We start from the raw sequence: 21,434 nt of genomic DNA on the forward strand, positions 1-21,434 counted from the left end.
TCCCCTCCTGGCCCAGGAACTGGGCGATTAGGAGCGTCCTTGGGCTGCGGGGCGGCAGCGGGGGGGTGGGAGGAGTGGAGGGCGGCAGCGAGGGAGGGGGGCAGGAATCGAGCCGGAGGGTTTCCCTCAGCTTTGGCCCCGCAGGCAGCGGGTCAGGTGGCCGCGCACAGAAATCCTAGGGCTCGGACATGGGTTTCGGGACAAGTCCCCAGCCGCTTGGTCCCCTAGGACTTGGGCCCTATACCCTGGAGAAATTAGCCTTTCCTCTATGGATGTGGGGCGGCGGGCAGGCTCCCTGCCTTCCCGGAGGAGGGGAGGAGGGAGGAGCCCGGCGGGGCGTGTCTCGTGAGGGAGCGCCCGCGCGCCCGGTGCGGCCCCCTAGGAAGTGGATTTAGTTGCTCCGGATCCAACCCCGCTTCCAGGTTTTCTCCCGTCCCGGCCCTGCAAGCTCCCGCCCGTCTCCGGCCCCCCCGCCGCCCACCCCCTCCCCGTGTGCCGCCCGCTGGGCCAAGTTTGCCGAGCGTCGCGGTGCACGCCGGCCAGTCAATCAGCGGCGGAGGTGAGGAGGGTGCAGCCGCGCGGCCGAGGGCAGAGTGAGCGAGTCGAGAGGAGCCAGGAGAGCGGAGCAGTGCCGGGCAGCCCGATCCGCGCGCAGTGAGCGCCAGCCGCCGCCGCCCATACCCTCCGCGGCCCCCGCGGCGCCTGCCACCTTCCCCTCCTTTTCCGCGCCCTAGTCCCACCGGCCGGCCAGCTCGCCCCGTTCGCTGCCGTCGGGAGCCTCGAGGTCACCGGTCAGCGCCTCCGCTCCCTTGGGCGGCGCACCACCTCTACGCCCTCTTTCTCCGCCTCCCCCGGCCGGGCGCCTGGCACTGGGGACCGTTGCCTGACGCGCGAGGCCCAGCTCCACTTTTCTTCGCCTTGCGTTTCCTCCTCCTGCCGCTCTCCCCCTCCAACTCCTACTTCAACTCCCTCGCCCTCTCGCTCCACTCGCGAGCCCCCGACTCCTCGCCCCTCGGCCCGCGCCCGCAACTTTCTGTCGCGTCCCGAAGGTGGGAGTGCGTCTGTCCGGCCCGCACCATGGCACGGTTCGGCTTGCCCGCGCTTCTCTGCACTCTGGCTGTGCTCAGCGCCGTGCTGCTGGCTGCCGAGCTCAAGTCGAAAAGTTGCTCGGAAGTGCGACGTCTCTACGTGTCTAAAGGCTTCAACAAGAACGATGCCCCCACGCACGAGATCAACGGTAGGTGGGAACCCTCGGGGGCGAGCACAGAGACGGGCACTACGGAGAAGGGGCCGCGGAAGCCCCCTCGTTCTGCCACCCCCTGCGCCGGATGCAGGTAGCCCAGAGGGAGAGCGCGAGAGTGAGCCCCGGCGTAGAAGGTTCCCGCGGAGGCGGCGGCCCTCGGGGCGTTGCGAGTGGTGGGGCGCCGCCGAATTCCCCGATGCCACTCCCGCGGTCTGCCCTCCACTCCGCAGCCTTCCGGGTCCCAGGAAGCTCCAGAGGACTCTGGCCCGCAGAGTGCGTGTCACCGGCTCCCTCGCCTTTTCCGGGTTGAACTTACCGGACTCCCCGCTTTGTTTTGTGGATGTTTTGAGAGGCCGGGTGGGGGGTGGAGGTTGCCAGTGGGGTGGGGTGGGAGAACCTTCTGGAGGTTGCCAGAATCCGGGGGTCGCGAAACGTGGAACCTGAACTGATGTTTCATTGATATTCTCTTAACATCTCTCTCCCCGCCTCTCTCCCACGGCTGACACGGATTAGGACTTTTAGTAGCTACAGTGGTTATAGAAGTCGCCTATTAAAAAGCAAACGCCTCTCCACCCCTCCGAACCCTGAGTATTGGGAACTCTCCTGTTTTCCGGAAGGTGTTGGACTGGAAGGATATTTTACTCCCTTTCTTTTTTGTCACCTCATTTTAAGGGTTAATTGCATATTGAATTACAAACCTTTGAAAGGACTGATTACAGGAAACCTGAATCTCAGCTTGGGGATGGTTATGCAAATGGAGACGGTTTAGCCGGTGAAAAAGTTCACCGGATTTCGCCGCTGGGGGGTTTCGTGGGGGGTATTTGTGAAAGTCCTTGGAATGCTGGTGAGGCAACTTTCGGTCCTGCGCCCTTCACCCCTCTTCGCGAGGCCCGCGGCAGTGGCCGGGCCCGTCCCCTCCGGGTAGCACTTTCATTCGCAGAGGCCAACTGTTGCGCGCAGCCCCGCGGGCCGCGCTGGTGCCATCGGCGGCGCAGGTAGCCTGTTCTCCCGGAGGGTTCAGAAAGAAACACGCACGAATCTAGCTGGCTGGTGGCCAGCGTAACCTAACGGAGAGGTGAGCGATTCGAGCCCGGGGGCCAAGCCTCCATTCCGAACCTTTCATGGAAATGAGCAGAGCGCGCCTTTGACTCACGGTGTTGGTCACCCGGGTGGGGCGGGCAGGGGGCCGGCAGCCAGCAAAGGAAATACTGTAATTTCAACCAGGCGCTTCCAAAGGCTTAGGAAGACTTGGGGTCATTTTTTTGGAAGGGCTATTAATAACATTGGAGATTAAGTGCAGTCATCAATTACATATAAATTACAAAGGTAATTGAGGGAAGTTTCTGAGCACTTTCCGAGTATAACCGGCATCTGACTAGAAATAGAACCCAAGAAATTGTTGGAGCAGCCTAGGAACCCACTACACCTTGGCAGTTATCAAATAACTCGCACACCACCGATTAGAGACTGTTTGCCCTTGAGCTGCCTGTCTTTTGGGGAGCTCAAGTATGTCCTCAGAGCGGCATGATTCTATTGGCTGTAGAGCCCTGAAAAGCCCTCTCCCCCCCACCCCGCCCCAGCAGAAAAAGTGAAGTGAACCAGCCGACACTGAAGCTTGGGGGCTCCGCAGGTCAGACCTGGGGTCTTTGTGCCCTGCACGGTTTGGGCCTGGGCCCAGCGGAGATGATTGGCGTGAAGGTTACACTTGTCATTCCCACATTTTGAAGGGATAGATGCAGCGATGCACTTAATGGGAATGTGACAAGTTTTCATCTTCTGTTCATGCAAACAATATGTGCCTTTGAGATGGACTGGAGGCATTCAGGGAGTGGGTTGTGAAATGGCCCTCCCCACTTTCTCCAACCTTGCTCTGTGCAGTCTTGCAGAGGCAGGACATCTTCCCGAGCCAGCATCTCCGGAAAAAGGAAGTTTGAAGGGTGCTCAGGGGCTGTGCAAGGCGTTCCATTTGATTGTCATGATCCCCAGAAAACACCTGAGGAATATTTTTGCATGAATGTCTATCTGGACATTTTCCCCCCAAAGATAGGAGAGTTATTAGTGACCAGCAGCAGGAAATGGAAGCTAATGTGCTCACACCCAAAACATTTTATTCTTTTTGTCTTGTCCTTCATCTCCCTCCCAGGGCTGCTGCTTTTATTTCCCCTTTTGAATGACCTACTGGACTGCATTCTCCTGAGGAACAAAGGAAGTGCCTTTTTAGCTGGAATCCTTGGAAGACCACCAAGGACTTTAGCTCATGCCGTGCAATTTCGCACCACTTTCAACAATAACAAAAATGCATGACTGAATGGCTCAAAAATGTGGAGTGTTAGAGGCATTCATTTGAGTCTAGGACACTGTCACAACACAGACAGACCCAAGTAAATACCTTTAGTCGGCCAGTATAGAAACAGGGGTAATCTTTACCATCAGCGTGGCCTCTCCAGATACATGCATTATTAGCCTTGTCTTCCCTGGGCTACACTCAGATAATTTTGGTCATTTTGGAGAGCATAGTTAATACAGTCACGTGTGTTCAGCTTGTGTCTGAATGAATTAATTGCCAGGCAGTTTCCCTAGTGGGGTGTGTGTGTGTGTGTGTGTATTTTTAATGCAAACAGTCCAGAATTGTTTTCTAGGCAAAGGGTCACAACGTCTGGGTGCCTAGCCCCAGACTTGGCCCAAGTTTAAGGTTTTATTCCGGAGGGCCTTGCACTTGCCTTCTAGAGGTTTGAACAGGGTTTAAGAATACTCTCATATTCTTAAAGACTCTCTGTCTTTTTAGATCATAATTAAGATAATTTGATGTGCTCTCAAGGGTGTCTAGGAGTACATCATGCTGACAGGGTTTCCAACTGAGGTCCTGCACTGACCGCTGTACTTATCAAATAATGAGTAGCCCAGATGCCATGATCACAAGGGATCTTGGACACAAAGGATAGGTTTTGTTCAACTTTCAATAGGCATACCATTTTGGAACACCTACTATGTGCACCATTCTGTGCTCGGCATCATGGAGGCAGCAAGAAGGGCAGGAAGGGCCTCTGCCACCAGGACCTTTCCAGGTAGTAGAGCGATAAGCCATGTACACACATGATTGCAATACAATATGGTGTGTGATAAGTACCATATGAGTGGTACAGATGAAAAAGGAGCCGCAGGAAGTTCTAATGGAGAAGGGATTTGAGACTAAAGCATTAGCTAGGTAATGCTAGTTTACTAATAAAAGCTAGTAAGAAAATTTAAAATCTAATCATTTTCATTGTGCCTTCCTCCATAAAGACAGGATAAAGGATATGCAGCCATTGGCGTTTTATTAGTAATCTAATCTTCCCTGAAATTGTTTTTAAGAGTGAGGCAGTTGGTTAGAAATGTTCTTAGGCTTGCCAAAGACCCCTTCCATAGTGACACTGAATGATACCAAGGAGAACTTTTTATCGTAGTTGTGATTTTGCAGTTTTTGTTTCCTGTTCCCATTTATGTTCATGAGAAACGCACCTGTGAATATGTGTGGGTGTGTGCACACACATTGCTATATACCCCAGAGGATTCTGGGAATTATGTAAGCTATGTTAGGATTACATGGCGGAAAAGTGTGTGTGGGGGGAGAGGTAGGAATACTTACTGAATTGATTATTGCATGTAAGACATAGCATATGTCTTCAAGGTTTATTCCCTCTTCCCCACTTTAAGTAGAGGGTTGGATTTTGCAATGAACTTGTGATTTTCTATTCTGTTGGGATCATCAGTTTGGCTCTGTTTCACTTGAGAAAGAGGGTCTAATTGAGCCACAGGGCCTGTCAGTATAGAAATTGTCTCAGGTGGTACAGGAACTACCTCCTGGACATGCTCATAAAAGAACTTAGTAAAAGTTCTGGCTTATGCATCTCAATCTCTAGAACATACAAATATAACATGTTTGATTCATTCAGCATAATTACTATTTTCCTTTTTTATTCAACTCACGTTGGCTTGCATGCAATTTCAGGATTAGCTACAGACTAGACTGAGAAATGGAAAAAGGAAGTTTTTGTTGTCTTTATGAGGGAAGCAACCTCAGTGTTAACCTAAATCAGTTGGAAGTGAGTCTCTGGCTCCCCAATAACATTAACTGTTGTACCACTGAGGTTGTTTCCATATATATTCCCAAAAATGCATTCTTGTCTCATGAAAAGAGCTAGTAGCTACTGAGTGCTTTCTCTGGGCCTGGTCCTACACTCAGGGCTTTACATGATTGTCTCATTTAAAATCCACAACAACCATATGAAGTCAGAATTATTATCTTCATCATCCCCATATTATAGGCAAAGAAATTGAGATCCAAAGGGATTTAGAAATATATTCAGTCCCACAGATAGTGAATGGTAGAAGTGGGCTTTGAACCCAGGTCTTATCTGAACCTGAGCATAGTTTGTGCTATGTTATACAGATAGTAAGACAAGACAATAGCTCCCCAACTTCCATAAGGACTGGTTTTAGAAGTATGAGCTGTGAGAGGACCAGAGGATCCAATCATGTCCTTTGCAGGCAAAGTGTTATATGTTACACCCAGATGTAGACAATCTAGTGCTAACAGTAGAAGCAATATAAGTTGTAATTCCTGGGCCATGTGGAGCCAGTGATGGTTTCTGAATAGGTAAATGTCATTAGGCTGTTTTGGGAAGATAGTTAGTGGCACTGCTATTTAAGTGTTGCTTAGGCAAGGGGGGAATAACGGCAGGGGGAGCTGTTAGAAAGCTGTTTTAAATAGTTATTAACTGGTCTACCTGCCTCTTGTCTGTTACTGTCCCATTCCATCCTGAATATTGCCAGCTTCATTTCCTGACACCAGTATTTTGAATGGAGTCATTTCTCTGCTTTGAGCTTTATTGGCTCCAGGTATTTCAAATGATACTTTCATTGAGTTGAGTCATTTCTGAACTCCCCAGGGTAATGTACACTCTTCCTCCTAATCCCCTGCTTGAATCACATCCATGGTCTTTGCCCATAACTGTATTATATTATAGTTAATTGTGTGTGCCGGCACATGTGTGTCTTCTCTCCTTAACTGTAAGCAAGTTGAGGACAGAGATGGCAGCTCCTGGTGTTTTGTGTGCCCAACAGTACCAAGTGTGATAGTTGAACAAGTGGGGGGATGACATAATACGATTCTGTCGCCTTCTCTGCCAGGACACCAGTGCTACGATGGGATTATACTGCTTTGATGAAAGATTGTCTTCCCATGGTGTCTTACTCTACTGGGAATCATTTGGATCTAAACTTCTGAAGTGAAATAAATTTAGAGTGAATCTCTATGATATGTTGGTATAACATGGAGAATGTTTTTTATTCTTTGGGGGGGAGTACTTGTTTTTACCACTTTATTAATAACCTAGTGCTATAGCAATTTTTCAGAAAGATTCAGAATTCTGTTTTTCTTCCCTTTTTGAGTTATACTTTAAGGGACAAACAGTTGAGACTTTTGTGATTAGGCAATTGAGAAGTAATTTAACACATTCGATTCAAGATACAGAACTGTTCAGTGCATATCAGTTACCTTTTAAAAAATAAAATCTTGATTTTATTGTCTTTACTAAACAGAGGAACACAAGCTTATGGATATCAGAATATCTTATATAAGCAGACACACTAAAATATGAACAGGTAAGAACTAACATTTTCAGTTCCACTTGGTTAAACATCTGTTGCTTACTATAGAGAACATGAAAGTGCAGAAAATTCATGGAGCGATTCCATCCTGGAGGTAATTTGAAATATTATATTTAAGTTCTGATGCATTTAATTCAGCAATCTGGTGGGAGAGAAAAATCAAAGAGATCCATCAGCCAGGTATTCAACTTTTGAAAAAGAAACTCTAACAAATGTTAGAAATTAGGAAAAAAATTGAATGGAAGAGTTAAAAAAGTCAATAACCTCCAGGAAGCCTGGAAACTATGTAAAAACATCTTATTGGAAGCCCAGATAAATGTGTGCCAGACATCAAAAAGACCAGCTGCTTGGGGGAAGAAAAAAAGAACCCGGCATGACTAACTGGCAGAGTAAAAGAGGCTGCTTCAGGGAAAAAGGCATCTTTCACAAAATGGAAAGAGTTTAAGCCAAGAGAAGAGGGAAGTCCACAAAGTATGGCAGGGCAGGTACAAACTAGACATTAAGTGAGCCAAAGGAGAATTGGAGGTGATAGAAATTAAGTGGGCTGAAAAAATTGGAGGTGAACCTGCAAGGGATTTGAAAGTAGGCTCATGTGATGATAATGGTGAAAAGGGTGGACTAAGTGAGTCCAACCTATCAGAGGAAAAGCAATAGAGGTGTGTTTTTTTTTTTTAGAAGGGGAAACTATGCCTGATTAACCTCCCAGAGTTCTTTGAGAGAAAAGAAGTGGATAGTAGAGGGAAACAGACGTACATAGTTTAAGTTTTCAAGAATTATGCAATGGGATTCCAAGGCAAAGAATATTCAGAAAATGCATTTACTTTGGGATAGGTGGGAACGTTGGTTTATTGAGGAGAGAAAATAATAGGAGAAACGTCACTGTCCTAGATGGAACAGTTTACATGGAAAGGACATGTTTTCTTGGAAAGATAAGTTCTAGTCTAGCTCTGTGACAAATTAGTTGTCTGGTACCACTGGTGAGGTTCTTTCTCCTTTGTCTGAAAAATGGGAGTGGGGTGTTAGAGTGCTGGATTAGGTCAGGGATTCTCAACCCTGGCTACACATTAGAACCATCTGGAGAGCTTTTAAAATCCAATGCCTGGGCACCACCCCAGACTAATTAAATCATGCATTCTGGCAGTGGGACTAGGTCATGGTAATTTTTTAAAAGCTCCCCAAGTGGTTCTGATGAGCAGCCGTGGTTCAGAACCACTGCCCTGGAGGATCTCTGAGGTCCCTTCCATCTCTGAGATTTTGATTCTAAATTTTCCAATGAAATTCATCACAAAGTGTTGTCTCAGAGAACTTTAATTTAGAGTCAGTGCATGCTTGTGTTAATTTTGGCTAACTTGGATTTTAGAGGAAGCTTGATTAAACTTGGAAAAAATGTTTTTTAAATCAAGGTCCAGTCTATGGTTCAGTCTGTGTCGTAGCTAGTGACGCTTTGCTGAGGGTAGAGAAATAAGACTAGGGCATTGAGAGTGCTACGGAGAGAATTAGAAAGGAATGCAGTCTTGTCACTTATTGATTAGGTGTCAGTGTGCTAGGTGATATTTCTTCCCTTTCTCTTTATTGGTAAAATAAAAACAATCTCTTTATCCCTTACTTTAATGTCCTCTTTGCCATGTGTTTATTCCCTTCAAGTATCTTATCAAGAAATAGAAGTACGGTAAATCCCTAGGCTTCTGGCCGACACAGCCATCCAGAACACAGCTGGGAATGTGGAAGTGAGCAGGGAAGCTAAATGATGGAAACAGCTGTCATAAAGCCCATGCATTCTATCTACTCGGAGAAAAGGCCTTCAGAAATTTATCGTCTGCAATCATTGATTGAATAGCTCTTGTATCAATAGCAGAATTCTAGGTGCTGGGGATTCAAAGAGGTTTAAAACAGGAACCAAGCTTTTGAGGCGCTTACATTCAAATTAGGTAGATAGGGTTTAGTGTATGTGCTGCTGAAGCTTGCACAAGTAGATAGGGTTTAAATGTGAGAAGATAAAATGCCCAGTCCGTGGCTGATGAGAAGTGACAAGTAGTGATGGTTGGGGAGTGAAGGGGCAACAGGTAGGGATGATTTTTAGAGGAAGGCAAGGCGACATCTGGGAGAAGTGAGTGATGCCAGTGTGGAACAGGGTGGGGAGGCCAGAAACTGAACAGTAGACCCAGAACTTGATGATCTTGGCAGTTTTGAGACATTTTAGAATGGGTGAATGCTCAGAGGCACCTCTGTAATCCTTGAGGGCACTACTACATTTCAGGGCAGTATGAAAGAATTGTGGTTGGCATATTCTGATTTCAAAGTTCAGAAAGTTTTATTTTGGAAAGAGTGGACATACTCGAAGTAAGGAAAGTTCAGTTAACTTACACATTTACCTGTTTACCTGTGTAGAGTACCCAGTTCCCCACCAGTACCGAATCAATAAGGAATCAATTCTATGTGCCGTTTTGTCCTTTTCTTTAAAAAACAAATAGGTTAAAGACTGTATATTATTAATTCAGTGGCTTATTCACTTCAGAGCTTTTGGTTGGTGATGTTTTTCTTCTGCACCTTTTCTTCTAAGCCTTGCAGTACATCTTAAGTTATATTTAGTTCCTAATACTGTTACTGTCTGCTGTGCTTGGCTTGGGAAACTTGACATTCTGACCTGAAGTCACAATAGACAAGAGTTAGCTTTTAGTTAGAGCTAACAAGTTTAAATATTTGAATATTGGTTTCCCTTTTAAACACTTACCAAATTAAGTCAATGTATAATCATAATTAAACACTAGAAGTTAAGGATAAGAGTGCTGTATCAAGAATGAGGATATATTTGACGGTCCTTGCCTCTGGCCTTGTGGCTATTTGAGCCTTAAAAAAAAAAAAAAAAAAAAAAAAAAAAAAAAGGAAGCCCCTCATGCCTGATCTGAGAGACCATGTATCTCCAATTTCTGCCACACAGTATGGCACGTGGTAGGTGTTCCAGAAATGTTTGGTTCACAAATAAATTCAAGCGTGATTTTTGACTTTTGTATTCGTTTTAGGAATGGATATTTCTATTTATCCCTTTTCAATTTAATGAATTAATTTTTAAGCTATTTACTTTAAGTTTTCTAAAACTAGGCATCTAGTCCTAGATGCCTAAGTCAGAAAGGGAAAAAGAATCTATTTTTTTTTTTAAACCGAGATTGTTATTTATTTCTTGGCTTGCTTGGAAGTAGTATCTGAGTATTTCATGTGGTTTGTTTTAATCCCTGGTGGACAAATGGTTTCTTCTTACATTGTCTGTTCCAGACATTAACAGGAACTTAGCTGTACCTGCAGAGGTGCTTTCAGAAAAGAGAGGCCGCCTCTGCTCTGGCTTCTTGCTTCAGCCTTTCTACCAGGTGCTCACTCCCCCAGGCAGGATTGCTGTCTTTGTCTAGTCTAGCTCAAGGTCACCTGGTCTCAGCTTCATCCCAGCCATTGTTTTCATGCTAGTCTTTTCTTCTCACAGCGGCTTCGCAAGCCTCCTTCAGCCTGGCTTCTTTCTTACATGCTGGGCTTCTGTCTACAGGAGCAGACTGGCGGTGGTTTCTGTTGGACTGCAGAGGTTTTCTTAGTTCTCCAAACCCTTGATGTTGGCATTCCAGCAAGCACTGAGCCACAGAATATTTTTTCCCTTCAGTTATTGTTTGTATTCCACCACTCGGTTTGTCTCCATTGAGTTTTCAGTCTGGTGTTTGGTTAGAGATGAAAACAAAGCACTGTGTCCTTGCAAACTGTAGTGTAAAGCATGTGGTTAACAGTTACTACTTGCAGTGGTCCAGTCTGAGTGGGAGTATCATTTTTCTTGGCACTCACTTCACAGCAAGTCCTGATTCTTTGGTGCCAGAATAAGCAGTCATTACATTCCTTACAATTTATAGTCAAATTATTATCTACTATTGTTAAAATTGCCTTAATTATAGAATATTTCCCCATGCTAAGATTTTAAAAAGCAAAACAAGACAACTTTTCACTGGAGTACTTTAGAAATAGTCCTTAAAAATCACTCCCTGCCTAGGATGTTGGACGCTATGATGAGGAATAGTTTTTTTTGTGTGTTTATGGGGAGAAGTTTTTTAAGAGGAGGAGGAGTACAGTGGGTTCACTTTGAACTGAATTTGAACTAAGTGCCCCCAGCTGGGCTGGGTGGCTAATATTCTGCCTTGTTTATCCCAGGTTTGGAATTAACTTTTTCCCCCCTGCCCCTTCAGGTCCAATGGGCCTGGGCACACTGGGGAAAAAGTTCTAGTGGTGGGAGGTCAATTGATCATTAAGCTGTGTGGCAACCTTAGAAGATGGTCTTGTATCCTTCAAGTTGGAGGGCAAATGAAGACATCACCACCTTCCAAAATAAGGGATTGTATCAGTTTTCTTGTGATCTGAACAAAGATTTAGGTGACTGGGTGGGAAATGTTCTGTGTAGGTGCTCTTTCATAATGTCTGCCTTTGGGCTCTGCTTTCAAGATGTACCCAGAATCTGTCCTCCTCTTCCCATCTCGACAACTAGTCGCCTGGCCTCAACCCCTTGAACGTCTTGCTTGGATTACTGCAGTTGCCTCTAACTAGCTCTCTCTGCTTTGCCTCTTGCTTTCCCACCCCAGGCTATATTCTCAGCACCTCAGCCAGTATGATCCTACTCTGTTAAAATCTTAAACCTGACTCAGATCATATCACTTCTGTGCTCAAAACGCTCCAGTGGCTCCTCTTGCTACCCAGAGTGAAAGCCAGAGCTTATGAGTCCTTACACGATCTGTCTGTTGCCTCCTCCTATGGCAGCTTACACCATTTTTTCCCCTAGTCTACCCCACATGGGGGTCTCTCGGTTCCTCAAGCACACCAGGTACACTTACAGGGCCCTTGCACTTATTCTCAGGACCTAGAACACTCTCCTCCCAGATAGCAAGCAGCATGGCTCACTACATCACATGTTTCAGAGTGTTGCTCACCCATCGCCTTAGTGGAGAAGCCTTTCCTGATCTCTATGTACACTTTGCCCCTCTCCTTCTCGCTTTATGCTGTTTTGCAGTTCTCCCATCGGACCCGAGGGCATGGACTTTGCCTCTTATTCACTGCCCTATACCTAATTACAGCACATTGCCTGGCACTCAAAAATTTTAGTTGAATGAATGCACGAAAGTGTACTCCTTGCAAATAGGATGCACCTAGTTAGAAAGAAGCTTTCAGAGGGCACAGTTGACTCTTTAGGACTTGTGAGTATGAGGCTACACATTTGAACCTCCATTTGTAGAGAGAGGGTACCTAGGATGAAGATTCATTCACTCATTCGTTCATTTGTTCAGCAACTACTTACTGAGTACCTCCTAATTGACAGGCATTGTGCTAGGCACTGGGGATAATGCGCCGATCAAAAAGGGCATAGGCCAGGGCTCACACTCATGGAGTTCACAGTTCAAATGGTGAGACAGGTATTGACTCAGGAATTCTACAACTCAGTATTTAGTTAACAGTTGTGATAACCACTTCCAAGGAGCAGTACTTAATGAATGATAATCAGGGTGTAGCATAGTGTTTTGAACATATAGATTCCTCATTTAGGCCAGTGCGGTGATTCTCATTTCCCAGGAATAGTATGTCTTACATGGCACTTGAATCACCAGCGTCTGTTTCTGACAGTGGATCCTGGCCTGAATTCTAGAGTACTTGGTGTAGTATTTCAGGGGAGATAGGCCTAAGTTAGTGAGGTTTACGTGGAATACTCTTCTCTGGTTAGAGACCTTGGCCATCATTTTAGGAATTGGGCTTACACCAGACAATGCAAAGTAAACCCTTGTGCCTCTTGCACTTGCACTATTGTTTTCTGTTCTCGGAGTGGTCTGTGGAGGAAGCATCACAGTACTATGAGTACAAAAGCCTTTTGGCTTTTGTGAAAGGTTGGCGTCCACTCTCATTTCCATGGAGACCACGGAAGTACTAACTTTTTTTTTTTTTTTTTGGAATGGTGACTGGCTCAAAACAAAACCCTCTATCCCGGCAGTGATTGTTACAGTAGAACTCTGGTTCAGCAAAATATGGACCAGATGCACCTGTCAATTGGGATTCCTTCTCTTTCCCAAGCCTTTATTAACGGTGACCATGTGAGCAGGTTGCCAGGAGGAGGACCCTGGATGTGGGGAGCAAGTGCAGAGACTGGCCCGGGAGATAGGGGGTGTAAGCACCTGCAGCCTGAGCGATAAGTGTTCTAGTGGTTATCATAACAGGATGGGAAGGAGCCTTCCCTGCCCTGTGCTGCGGCTCCAAGAACAGGGTTTTCCCCTATTTCAAATAAGATTTTCAGAATTTTTTAAAAAATTTTTAAGTTTTATTGGGGAATATTGGGGAACTGTGTTTCCCTAGGGCCCATCAGCTCCAAGTCATTGTCCTTCAGTGTAGTTGTGGAGGGCACAGCTCAGCTCCAAGTCCAGTTGCCGTTTTCAGTCTTTAGTTGCCGGGGGCGCAGCCCACCATCTCATGCAGGAATTGAACCGGCAGCCTTGTTATTGAGAGCTCGTGCTCTAACCAACTGAGCCATCCGGCCACCCCCAGAATTTTGTTTTTGTTTTTTTTTAAATGGAAATGTAATTGATGTTTTCCAGAATTTTAGATGAATACTGTAGATAAAAATAGGGCCCTGTTTTTGTTAGCTTGTTCAGAAATTCAAAGCTCTGATGAGGGACCCTGATGAGGCTGCAGTATATACAGGCACCAACTTGCATGCCTGGCACTTTTACCTAGCGGTACGTGACTAGTCATGAGATCCCAGTGTTCCCAGTGTTTTCTGGTTACAAACCAGTGTTTTAGCCATCTTCTAATCCAGACCTCTCCTGTTACACCATGGGCAGACTACAATTCAATGACAAAGGCTAAAACCTCAAGTTCCCCATTTAAAGGAGTGAACTGACTGCATTTGTAGTAAGTTTGGTACATGTTTCTTTTTTTTTTTTTTTAACGATTTTATTGGGGAAGGGGAACAATGTGTATTTCCAGGACTTTTTCCCAAGTCAAGTTGTTGTCCTTTCATTCTTAGTTGGGGAGGGCACAGCTCAGCTCCAGGTCCAGTTGCCGTTGCTAGCTGCAGGGGGCGCAGCCCACCATCCCTTGTGGGAGTCGAACCGGCAACCTTGTGGTTGAGAGGACACACTCCAACCAACTGAGCCACCCGGGAGCTCAGCGGCCCCTCAGCTCAAGGTGCTGTGTTCAATCTTAGTTGCAGGGGGCGCTGCCCACCATCCTTTGCAGGACTCAAGGAATTGAACTGACAACCTTGTGGTTGAGAGCCCACTGGCCCATGTGGGAATCGAACTGGCAGCCTTCGGAGTTAGGAGCATGGAGCTCTAACCACTTGAGCCACCAGGCCAGCCCTGGTACATGTTTCTTTGCTAGGGTCAAGTCTTGCCTTAGATATGCAGATTAAGGTGTGTCTTACTTTTCTTCTTTTTTTTTTTTTTAAAGATTTTATTGGGGAAGGGGATCAGGACTTTATTGGGGAACAGTGTGTAGTACTTCGGACTTTTTTTTTTCCAAGTCAAGTTGTTATCCTTTCAATCTTAGTTGTGGAGGATACCGGCAACCTTGTGGTTGAGAGGACGTGCTTCAACCAACTGAGCCATCTGGGAGCTCAGTGGCAGCTCAGCTCCAGGTGCCCTGTTCAATCTTAGTTGCAGGGGGCGGAGCCCACCATCCCTTGCGGGAGTTGAGGAATTGAACTGGCAACCTTGTGGTTGAGAGCCCACTGGCCCATGTGGGAATCGAACCGGCAGCCTTCGGAGTTAGGAGCATGGAGCTCTAACTGCCTGAGCTACCGGGCCAGCTCCAAGGTGTGTCTTACTTTAAACACGAATTTCAATATGAAGATTATGGCTTGTGGCCTGTTTTTAAATACTACAGACTTGCTATTATAAGAATAAATTGCCTGATTAAGAATAGGAATAAACATTCATTTTGTTTCTTGTTGTCTAATTGATCTAATGGTCCATGTGTTATGAAGTACTCACGGTGTGGACTAAGACATGTGAGTTCATGAAAGGACAAACCAATCCTTAGATATCTAAACATAGCTTTAAGTTTAGGGGGAAGTGATTAATTTGTCTTTGCTTTTATTTTTAAAACAGATACGTGTACCATTTTCACCAGTAACCTCTTAATATTCCTTTTTGGAGGCCTGAGATTTTCTTGGTTGCTTTAAGGTCAAGAATGAAGTCAAATACAATGAGATTCTGGGTTAATGGAGGCTGGGGCTGAGCTTGTTTATCTCTGCTAGGTCTGAGATAGAAGGGTTTGCTGAGCAAATGAATGGTGTAGATATGATATTAGGAGCTGTTTAACACTTACATAAGGGAAGAGAATATTTCCACACACCTCAGGAAAAGCCATTTTAATTGAAACCATTGTGTTAATTACAAATAATCTGTTCATTGAAGTAGGTCTCTAAGTTGCTTTAGTTTCCAGTACTTCCGGCAGGGGGGACAACTTTGTGTTTGAAAGTGATAAGTTTGCATTTCTTTACAAATGCTGTATAATTCAGCCCATATTCCCTCCAATGAGTCAAACTTATAGGCCATATTTCTGTAATTGATCATGTTAACATGAGAGATTAATGGCAGCTCTGCTGTTAGGACAGGATATTTGTTTTCCTTCTTGAAGTCCCAGTCCCTCTTGTATCCTCATATTTTGCAGAAAGGAAAAACAACCCCCCAAAATTGAGATGTGTTTTTAATGTGAGAGGAATGCAAGCTGATTACTAAGAATAAAGGGAAATGATTGCATTTGGCACAGTTATTAATCTCAGAAATGTCGTTGAATCTGTGCTATGTGCTTGAGTGTTATGCCAGTGCTTTGTGGCTTCCTGGGGTGACATTTAAGAAATGTAGATTTAGATCCTACAGTTTTCCAAATATAAATTGCCTCAAGTATTAAGTATTTTTCTTAACAAAAATTGGTCGTAAAGGAATTCTTCACCATTTTAAACTGTTACTTGATGTGTGATCAGAGAGTTATGTCAAACCTTAAATTTTTGTAATATTGTATGTTTACTTATAGTAGTATATGCTCTTGTTGAAGAAAGTATAACCCCAACTGAACAGTTTTCAAGGGACTATTAAAATGTACTTAAAGTATTTCAATTGTGATAGTCATTCTTTATGAAATTAAGGTAAATTTTGATCATTAATTTAAATAAGGAAGACTAGCAGGGCATTTTATTCCAGGTAAATGTAAAATGTTGAAGATTTCTTCAAATATCACATACCTTAAGTACATATTTCTTAGCTGTATTGAATTTTGTCTTCTGAAACAGTTGACTTTATGTTCATGTTCCTTTTTAAACAATTTATTGTAACCTTGACTGGACCTTTCACATCTCCTCTCTCGCCTCTTTTCCTAATATTTGTTTTGTTTAATCAGTCAATATTGATAATTTTTTCCATTAAAAAAGAAAACCAAGAAGAGACTAGCCTGATTTCATCAGCCCTCTAATTGCTTTACTAATGGAAATCTGTTGATCGCTTAAACATCAAGGGTGCAGTTTTAAAAGGACCTAGTGAGCGATTCTTTAACCATATGTCTTTAATTTTTTAAGCCTGAAACTGAAGAAGTCATTTTCTTCCAAGGTTTTAAAAACTATATTGTAATATAAGCCCTACTTAAAATTATTTAATCCATATTCAATAAGATTATTACAATCATTCCTTTAATTCCTACCATCATTTAATAGCAATAGATAGCATTTATCGAACACTCACTGTGGGTCTTTTTTTGACCACATTCTGTAGATTAACCCATTCATATAAACAGAATAGAAAGGTTCATGGAAGAAGGATGGAATAAAGAATTTTGAAAGCAAGGCTATTACAATGAAGGAGCCATCATCAGTTGGCCAGTAAGCTTCCAGATAGCTGAGGTAAAACAGGATACCGAACTGGTTTGGTTATGCATTTCTCGTTTATCTGATAAAAGAAACATAGCAGTTCTTCAGGCAATACATTTTCTTGCTGTTGCTAAATCTGGAGAGAATTTATTATATGGGTTCTTATGTAAAAGACATTAAACTGTAATAGTCAGTGTCGACAACAGGATTTCATTTCTTGTACTGTTCTCCCATAAAACCCAAAGAAACATTTGAGAAATTCAGTCAGGCTTTCAGGTCCATGGGACTGTCTTCATTCTAAAGCATCAAACTATTTATGGGTAACTGCTTTCCTTTTTGTATATGAATTCATATCTCTTGGTCTCTGAGTAAGAGCTCTTGTGGTAAGTAGTAGCTAACCGATACCATGAGAACAGCAAATATAGCCACCTGCAATGGCCAGGAAACCAGGAAGACTTGCGTACCAGGGGAAGTGAGAACCAGTGGGCTGCAGCCACTTTAGCTCTAGGAATTGAAACCATTTGGGGGCTCTGGACAGCATCTTTGCATCTTTAACCATTTTTATTCTCCCTGCCCTAACTCTGCTATCAGGACTTTGTCCCTGGCGCTCAGTTGTCAGTGTCATTTGGCCTCCAGAGATTATGGTATATGGTAGGTTAATTTTTTTCTAATTGAAAAGATGATATGACAACAAATGAGTAACTTCTACATCATTTCCATATCACAGTCCAATCTCTGTTTATGTGTATACATTTTTTTAAATTAAATTTATTGGGGTGACAATTGTTAGTAAATTTACATAGATTTCAGGTGTACAATTCTGTATTACAACATGGATGGATCTTGAGAGTATAATGCTAAGTGAAATAAGTCAGACAGAAAAAGCAGAGAACCCTATGATTTCACTGATAGGTGGTATATAAACCAAAAAGAACAAGACAAACAAATGAGAAACCAAAACTCATGTGTATACATTTTTACGTGGCTTACATTGCAGTATGTACCATTTGGTATATCTGCTATTTTAACATGCAATTATAAAAATGTTTCTATAGTTCTCTACAGTTAAATTTTTCAAATGACTGCATAGTATTCCCTGAAGCTGATGTACCATAATGTATTATGCATACCCCACATGGACGTTTAGGTTATTCTTGGTGGTGTGTGTGTGAAGTTTTATACTGAGCACAACAATGATCATCTTCGTTCCTATGTGTTTGGCTTATGTTGAATAATTCCCTTAAGTTAAGTTTTATTTATTTGTTTATTTTTAAACTTTCACAAGGTTTAAAAGAAGGAAACATTGATTCTCTTTGTGCCTTAAAGCCTAGTCTAACTGCCGCACATGCCAGGCTTCTCTGTTCCAGGTACGCATGGAAGGGAAAGAGGAGGAAATATAAGGCTTAACCCAGGGAGTTGGTTAGTTCCAAGAGTTCAGTTTTTTTTTTCCCCTTTAGCATTTCCCAGATGTACCCTCTCGGAGCTCTTGCCAGGAACCTGCATCCTACTTTGGTTCCTAAAAAACTAATTCAGCCAATATTCCCAGAAACAGTTAAAATGTTGGCTGATGGGAGGGGGTGTTAAACCTGAAGGCAGTACAAATTAGTTGCTTGAAGGGCATGCTTTTTTCTGTGGTTCTTCTGCTGTTCGATTGGAGGAGTTTCCCACGTGTCTGTGTGTCTCACTTAGGAAAAAAAATCAAAACAAAACAAAGGGGGAGAAAAAACCCAAACAAAACCCTTCCTAAAACATTTGTCATCTGAACAGAACTTCCTAGAAAGCAATGTCATTGTTTCTGAAAGGAGGGGCTTGTAATAACCCTTCATTCTCCCTCCTCTCCCACTTTTTTACAATGAAATGATTTTATGACTATTAGTGTGAAATGGCTTAATTCAGCTTCTTATTCTTTATGGAAAATAACTTTGCTATGCCTAATGTCTGTCTCTGGTCAAAGGGCGTTTCCTGTGTCATTGGCTTCCACGGTTTGTCTGCTTTCAGCTTTGTGATCGGGAGGGTACAGTCTCGCCTTTTAAATTGTCTGCTTCATCTTTTATCTTTCAACAGGTCCTGGAAAGAAATCATCCAACGGCTTTTTTCCGGTGTCAGTTTTTGAAAGATCCGTGGCTTGCTTTATTTTGACAGGTGGCTGGTGAAAGAGGTGCTTAAGGGGTGGGGTAAAGGAGGAGGGGCATGTAAGTGGAGGGAGAGGAGAGAGGTTAGCTGCTTCTTTTGGGACTATCTGACAAATGGTGAGTGATTATTCTTTTCCCTCACTAGGGCCTTGAAAGAAGAGTTTGCCAACAAGGCCTGCAGTTGGAAGACAGCTGTACCCTTTTTATGACCATTTCTGGGTCTTTGCCTTTTACTGGGGTACTCTCTATGGGAACAGATTAGGATATAGAAGACATAATTGTAGATTAATTTCCCGTAATCAACGGGAGTGCTAAATCATTCACAAGCTGAGGTATTCTTCCAGGAGGAGCTTTCCCTTTGGATCAGCCACAGAGTCCAGGCCAGCGTGGGATCTCAGATGATCCCAGGGACCCTGGTGTTCAGGGATATCTCCCAATAGCCCTGATTTGCTTTAGTTTATACCATTAGTCAGGATAGCACATCTACTGTTGACTGCCTGATGGATAAACTAGTGCTTCTTTGTTATAACCGAAATAACTCCCCACCTCTTTGAGCCTTTGGTTGCTGGTAGCTTCCTGAGATTGTCACTTCTAAGGTTAATGGGCATTCATGATGTCCGAAGAGTTGGAACTGTGTAGGTATCCCTTTCAATCTTCTCTGCTGTATAACACTCCTCTCACTCCTCATCCCACCCTACCCTCTGACGCTCTGTAATTGCAGCTGCCCTGTCCCGTGTCTTCAGTTCAATTTCTCTTTTGCTTCATGCACAACCAACCCAGCATTATACAATAATATTCCAGGTGGTTTGAAGAAATGTAGAAGAAAGTTTTCTCTTCAGATGCTCATGCCCTCCCTCTGTACGTGAACCTGTTTTTTTTTTTTTTTGTTATTGTTGACTGCAGTATGTTTAATAGATTAAAGCCTGTTAATAAAAAACAAGATGTAAGGTTGAAACCGACTTAAAGAATTAACCAGTAGAAACAAGTGAAACTACGATAGTACATAGCTGACGGGATTTGGGATCCAGGCTGTTCTTTTCCAGACCCCCCTTTCTTGCGCTGTCTCAATCCTGGATCTCAAGTGGCCTCTTGGGAGGAAGCTGCGTGATCAGTAAGGGTGAAAGCAGAGAGCAGCAAGCGGTCCACATTGCCTTTTTGTACTAGAACTCTATTGTAACAAAGACTGCTTGGAGAGAGGGCCATCTGCTGAGGCAGAGAAAGCTTTGTGATGAAGGGGTGCTTGTTGCATGGTGTTTGAGGGATTCACTGTAACTTACAGAGCCCTGATATTATAGATGATATCTTAGTCTCATAAGTGAAAGCGGGTGATAGCAATAACAACAACACTATCAATCAAAATTTTTTATTTAGGGAGGGGTTTCTAGGAACTTGATAATAGGCATAGCTTTTAATTGTACAGAAGTTCTAAGCTACTTTCTAGTTTGATGTTAGTAGATTTCAGTATTTATATTAGACTAAGCTGTTTTTTTTGGTTTTGTTTTGTTTTCTCTGTTCTCTCAGTGGACATAAGCTATAACGTAAGCACATAAACATGTCGCTGCCAGGCAGGAGAAAGAGCCTTGGATGCTGCTCCCTGCTCTGCCACCGGCCAGCTGGGTGATGGGCATTCAGTGAGTCGTCATATCAGGGCCTTATTCCTGGTGTTCATAAAATGAGGGCGTTGAATTCCATTATCACTAAGATCCTTTCCAGCTTGCTGATATTCTGTGTTTCATGGCAAATGTGTTGAGAGCTGATGAGATGATCTGGAAAGATAAGAGGAATATGAGGAAAGCACTTTCCTCATTGCATATGTATTCTTGGATACAATAAAACCTTGAAATGAGCAGTTCTGGGTAACTGAGCTTTCTGAATGGTTTTTGTCTCCTTCCTTGCTGTCAGCTGTCATTCTGTACTGCTGTCAGCATGCCCGGTCTTAGCAACTCCTGTCCCTTCTTCTTGGCTGCTTCCCTTGTGGTCTTAGAAACCATAGCACTAAGTAAGCTCACCAGAACTCTGCAGCAAGTAAGCGTATATGAGTTGTGAGGAGAGGAGAAGGCCTCTCCTGTGACTCCAGCTCATGGACTTTGGCGATCAGGGCCTTTTGGGGTTTATTTTTAGATGCCAGATAGGCGATGTGTCACTATATCCCCGTTTGCTTAGGCTAGACATCAGTATAGTTAATAAGCACATTTCTTTCTGTGCTAATTAATGAAGAAGGAAGAGTAGGTGGGTGAGAGGAGGCAAGGAAGCGCTTACACTGGGGAGGGACTCAGGGAGGCAGCCAGTGTAGCCCAGTGTCTAGCCAAATAGCTAGACATTTGTCAGATGAGACCTCATGTCATTAGAGATCAAAACAGCAGTTTGAGATGAAAAGCTAGGTTCAGGAGCTTTTTGAGAAAGCTGGAGTTACCCTTGTTACTCGGATTCTAAAGAACAAGCTGGATTGGGTCTGCCTGTCTGTTTGAAGTAGGCTGCTGGTAAGCGCAAACTGCCTCAGCCAGTGTGTGTGTGTGTTTATGGTTTGCTTGTCTGGCTGGTGCCT

The 21,434-nt window shown here is 43.9% G+C and overlaps 1 protein-coding gene across 1 annotated transcript in view; it reads left to right on the top strand.

The window, feature by feature from the left end:
• Window positions 1–370: 370 nt before the first annotated feature.
• The window catches only part of GPC4 (glypican 4), a 123,769-nt gene continuing 102,705 nt past the window's right edge, over window positions 371–21,434 (top strand). The window contains exon 1 of the mRNA XM_081043267.1: window positions 371–1,237. Coding sequence (XP_080899393.1) covers window positions 1,078–1,237 — 160 coding nt within the window. The 5' untranslated portion in view covers window positions 371–1,077. The remainder of the gene's footprint in view (window positions 1,238–21,434) is intronic.

This window comes from Rhinolophus hipposideros (assembly GCF_964194185.1).
Source record: "Rhinolophus hipposideros genome assembly, chromosome: X".
Taxonomy (NCBI): Eukaryota; Metazoa; Chordata; class Mammalia; order Chiroptera; family Rhinolophidae; genus Rhinolophus; species Rhinolophus hipposideros.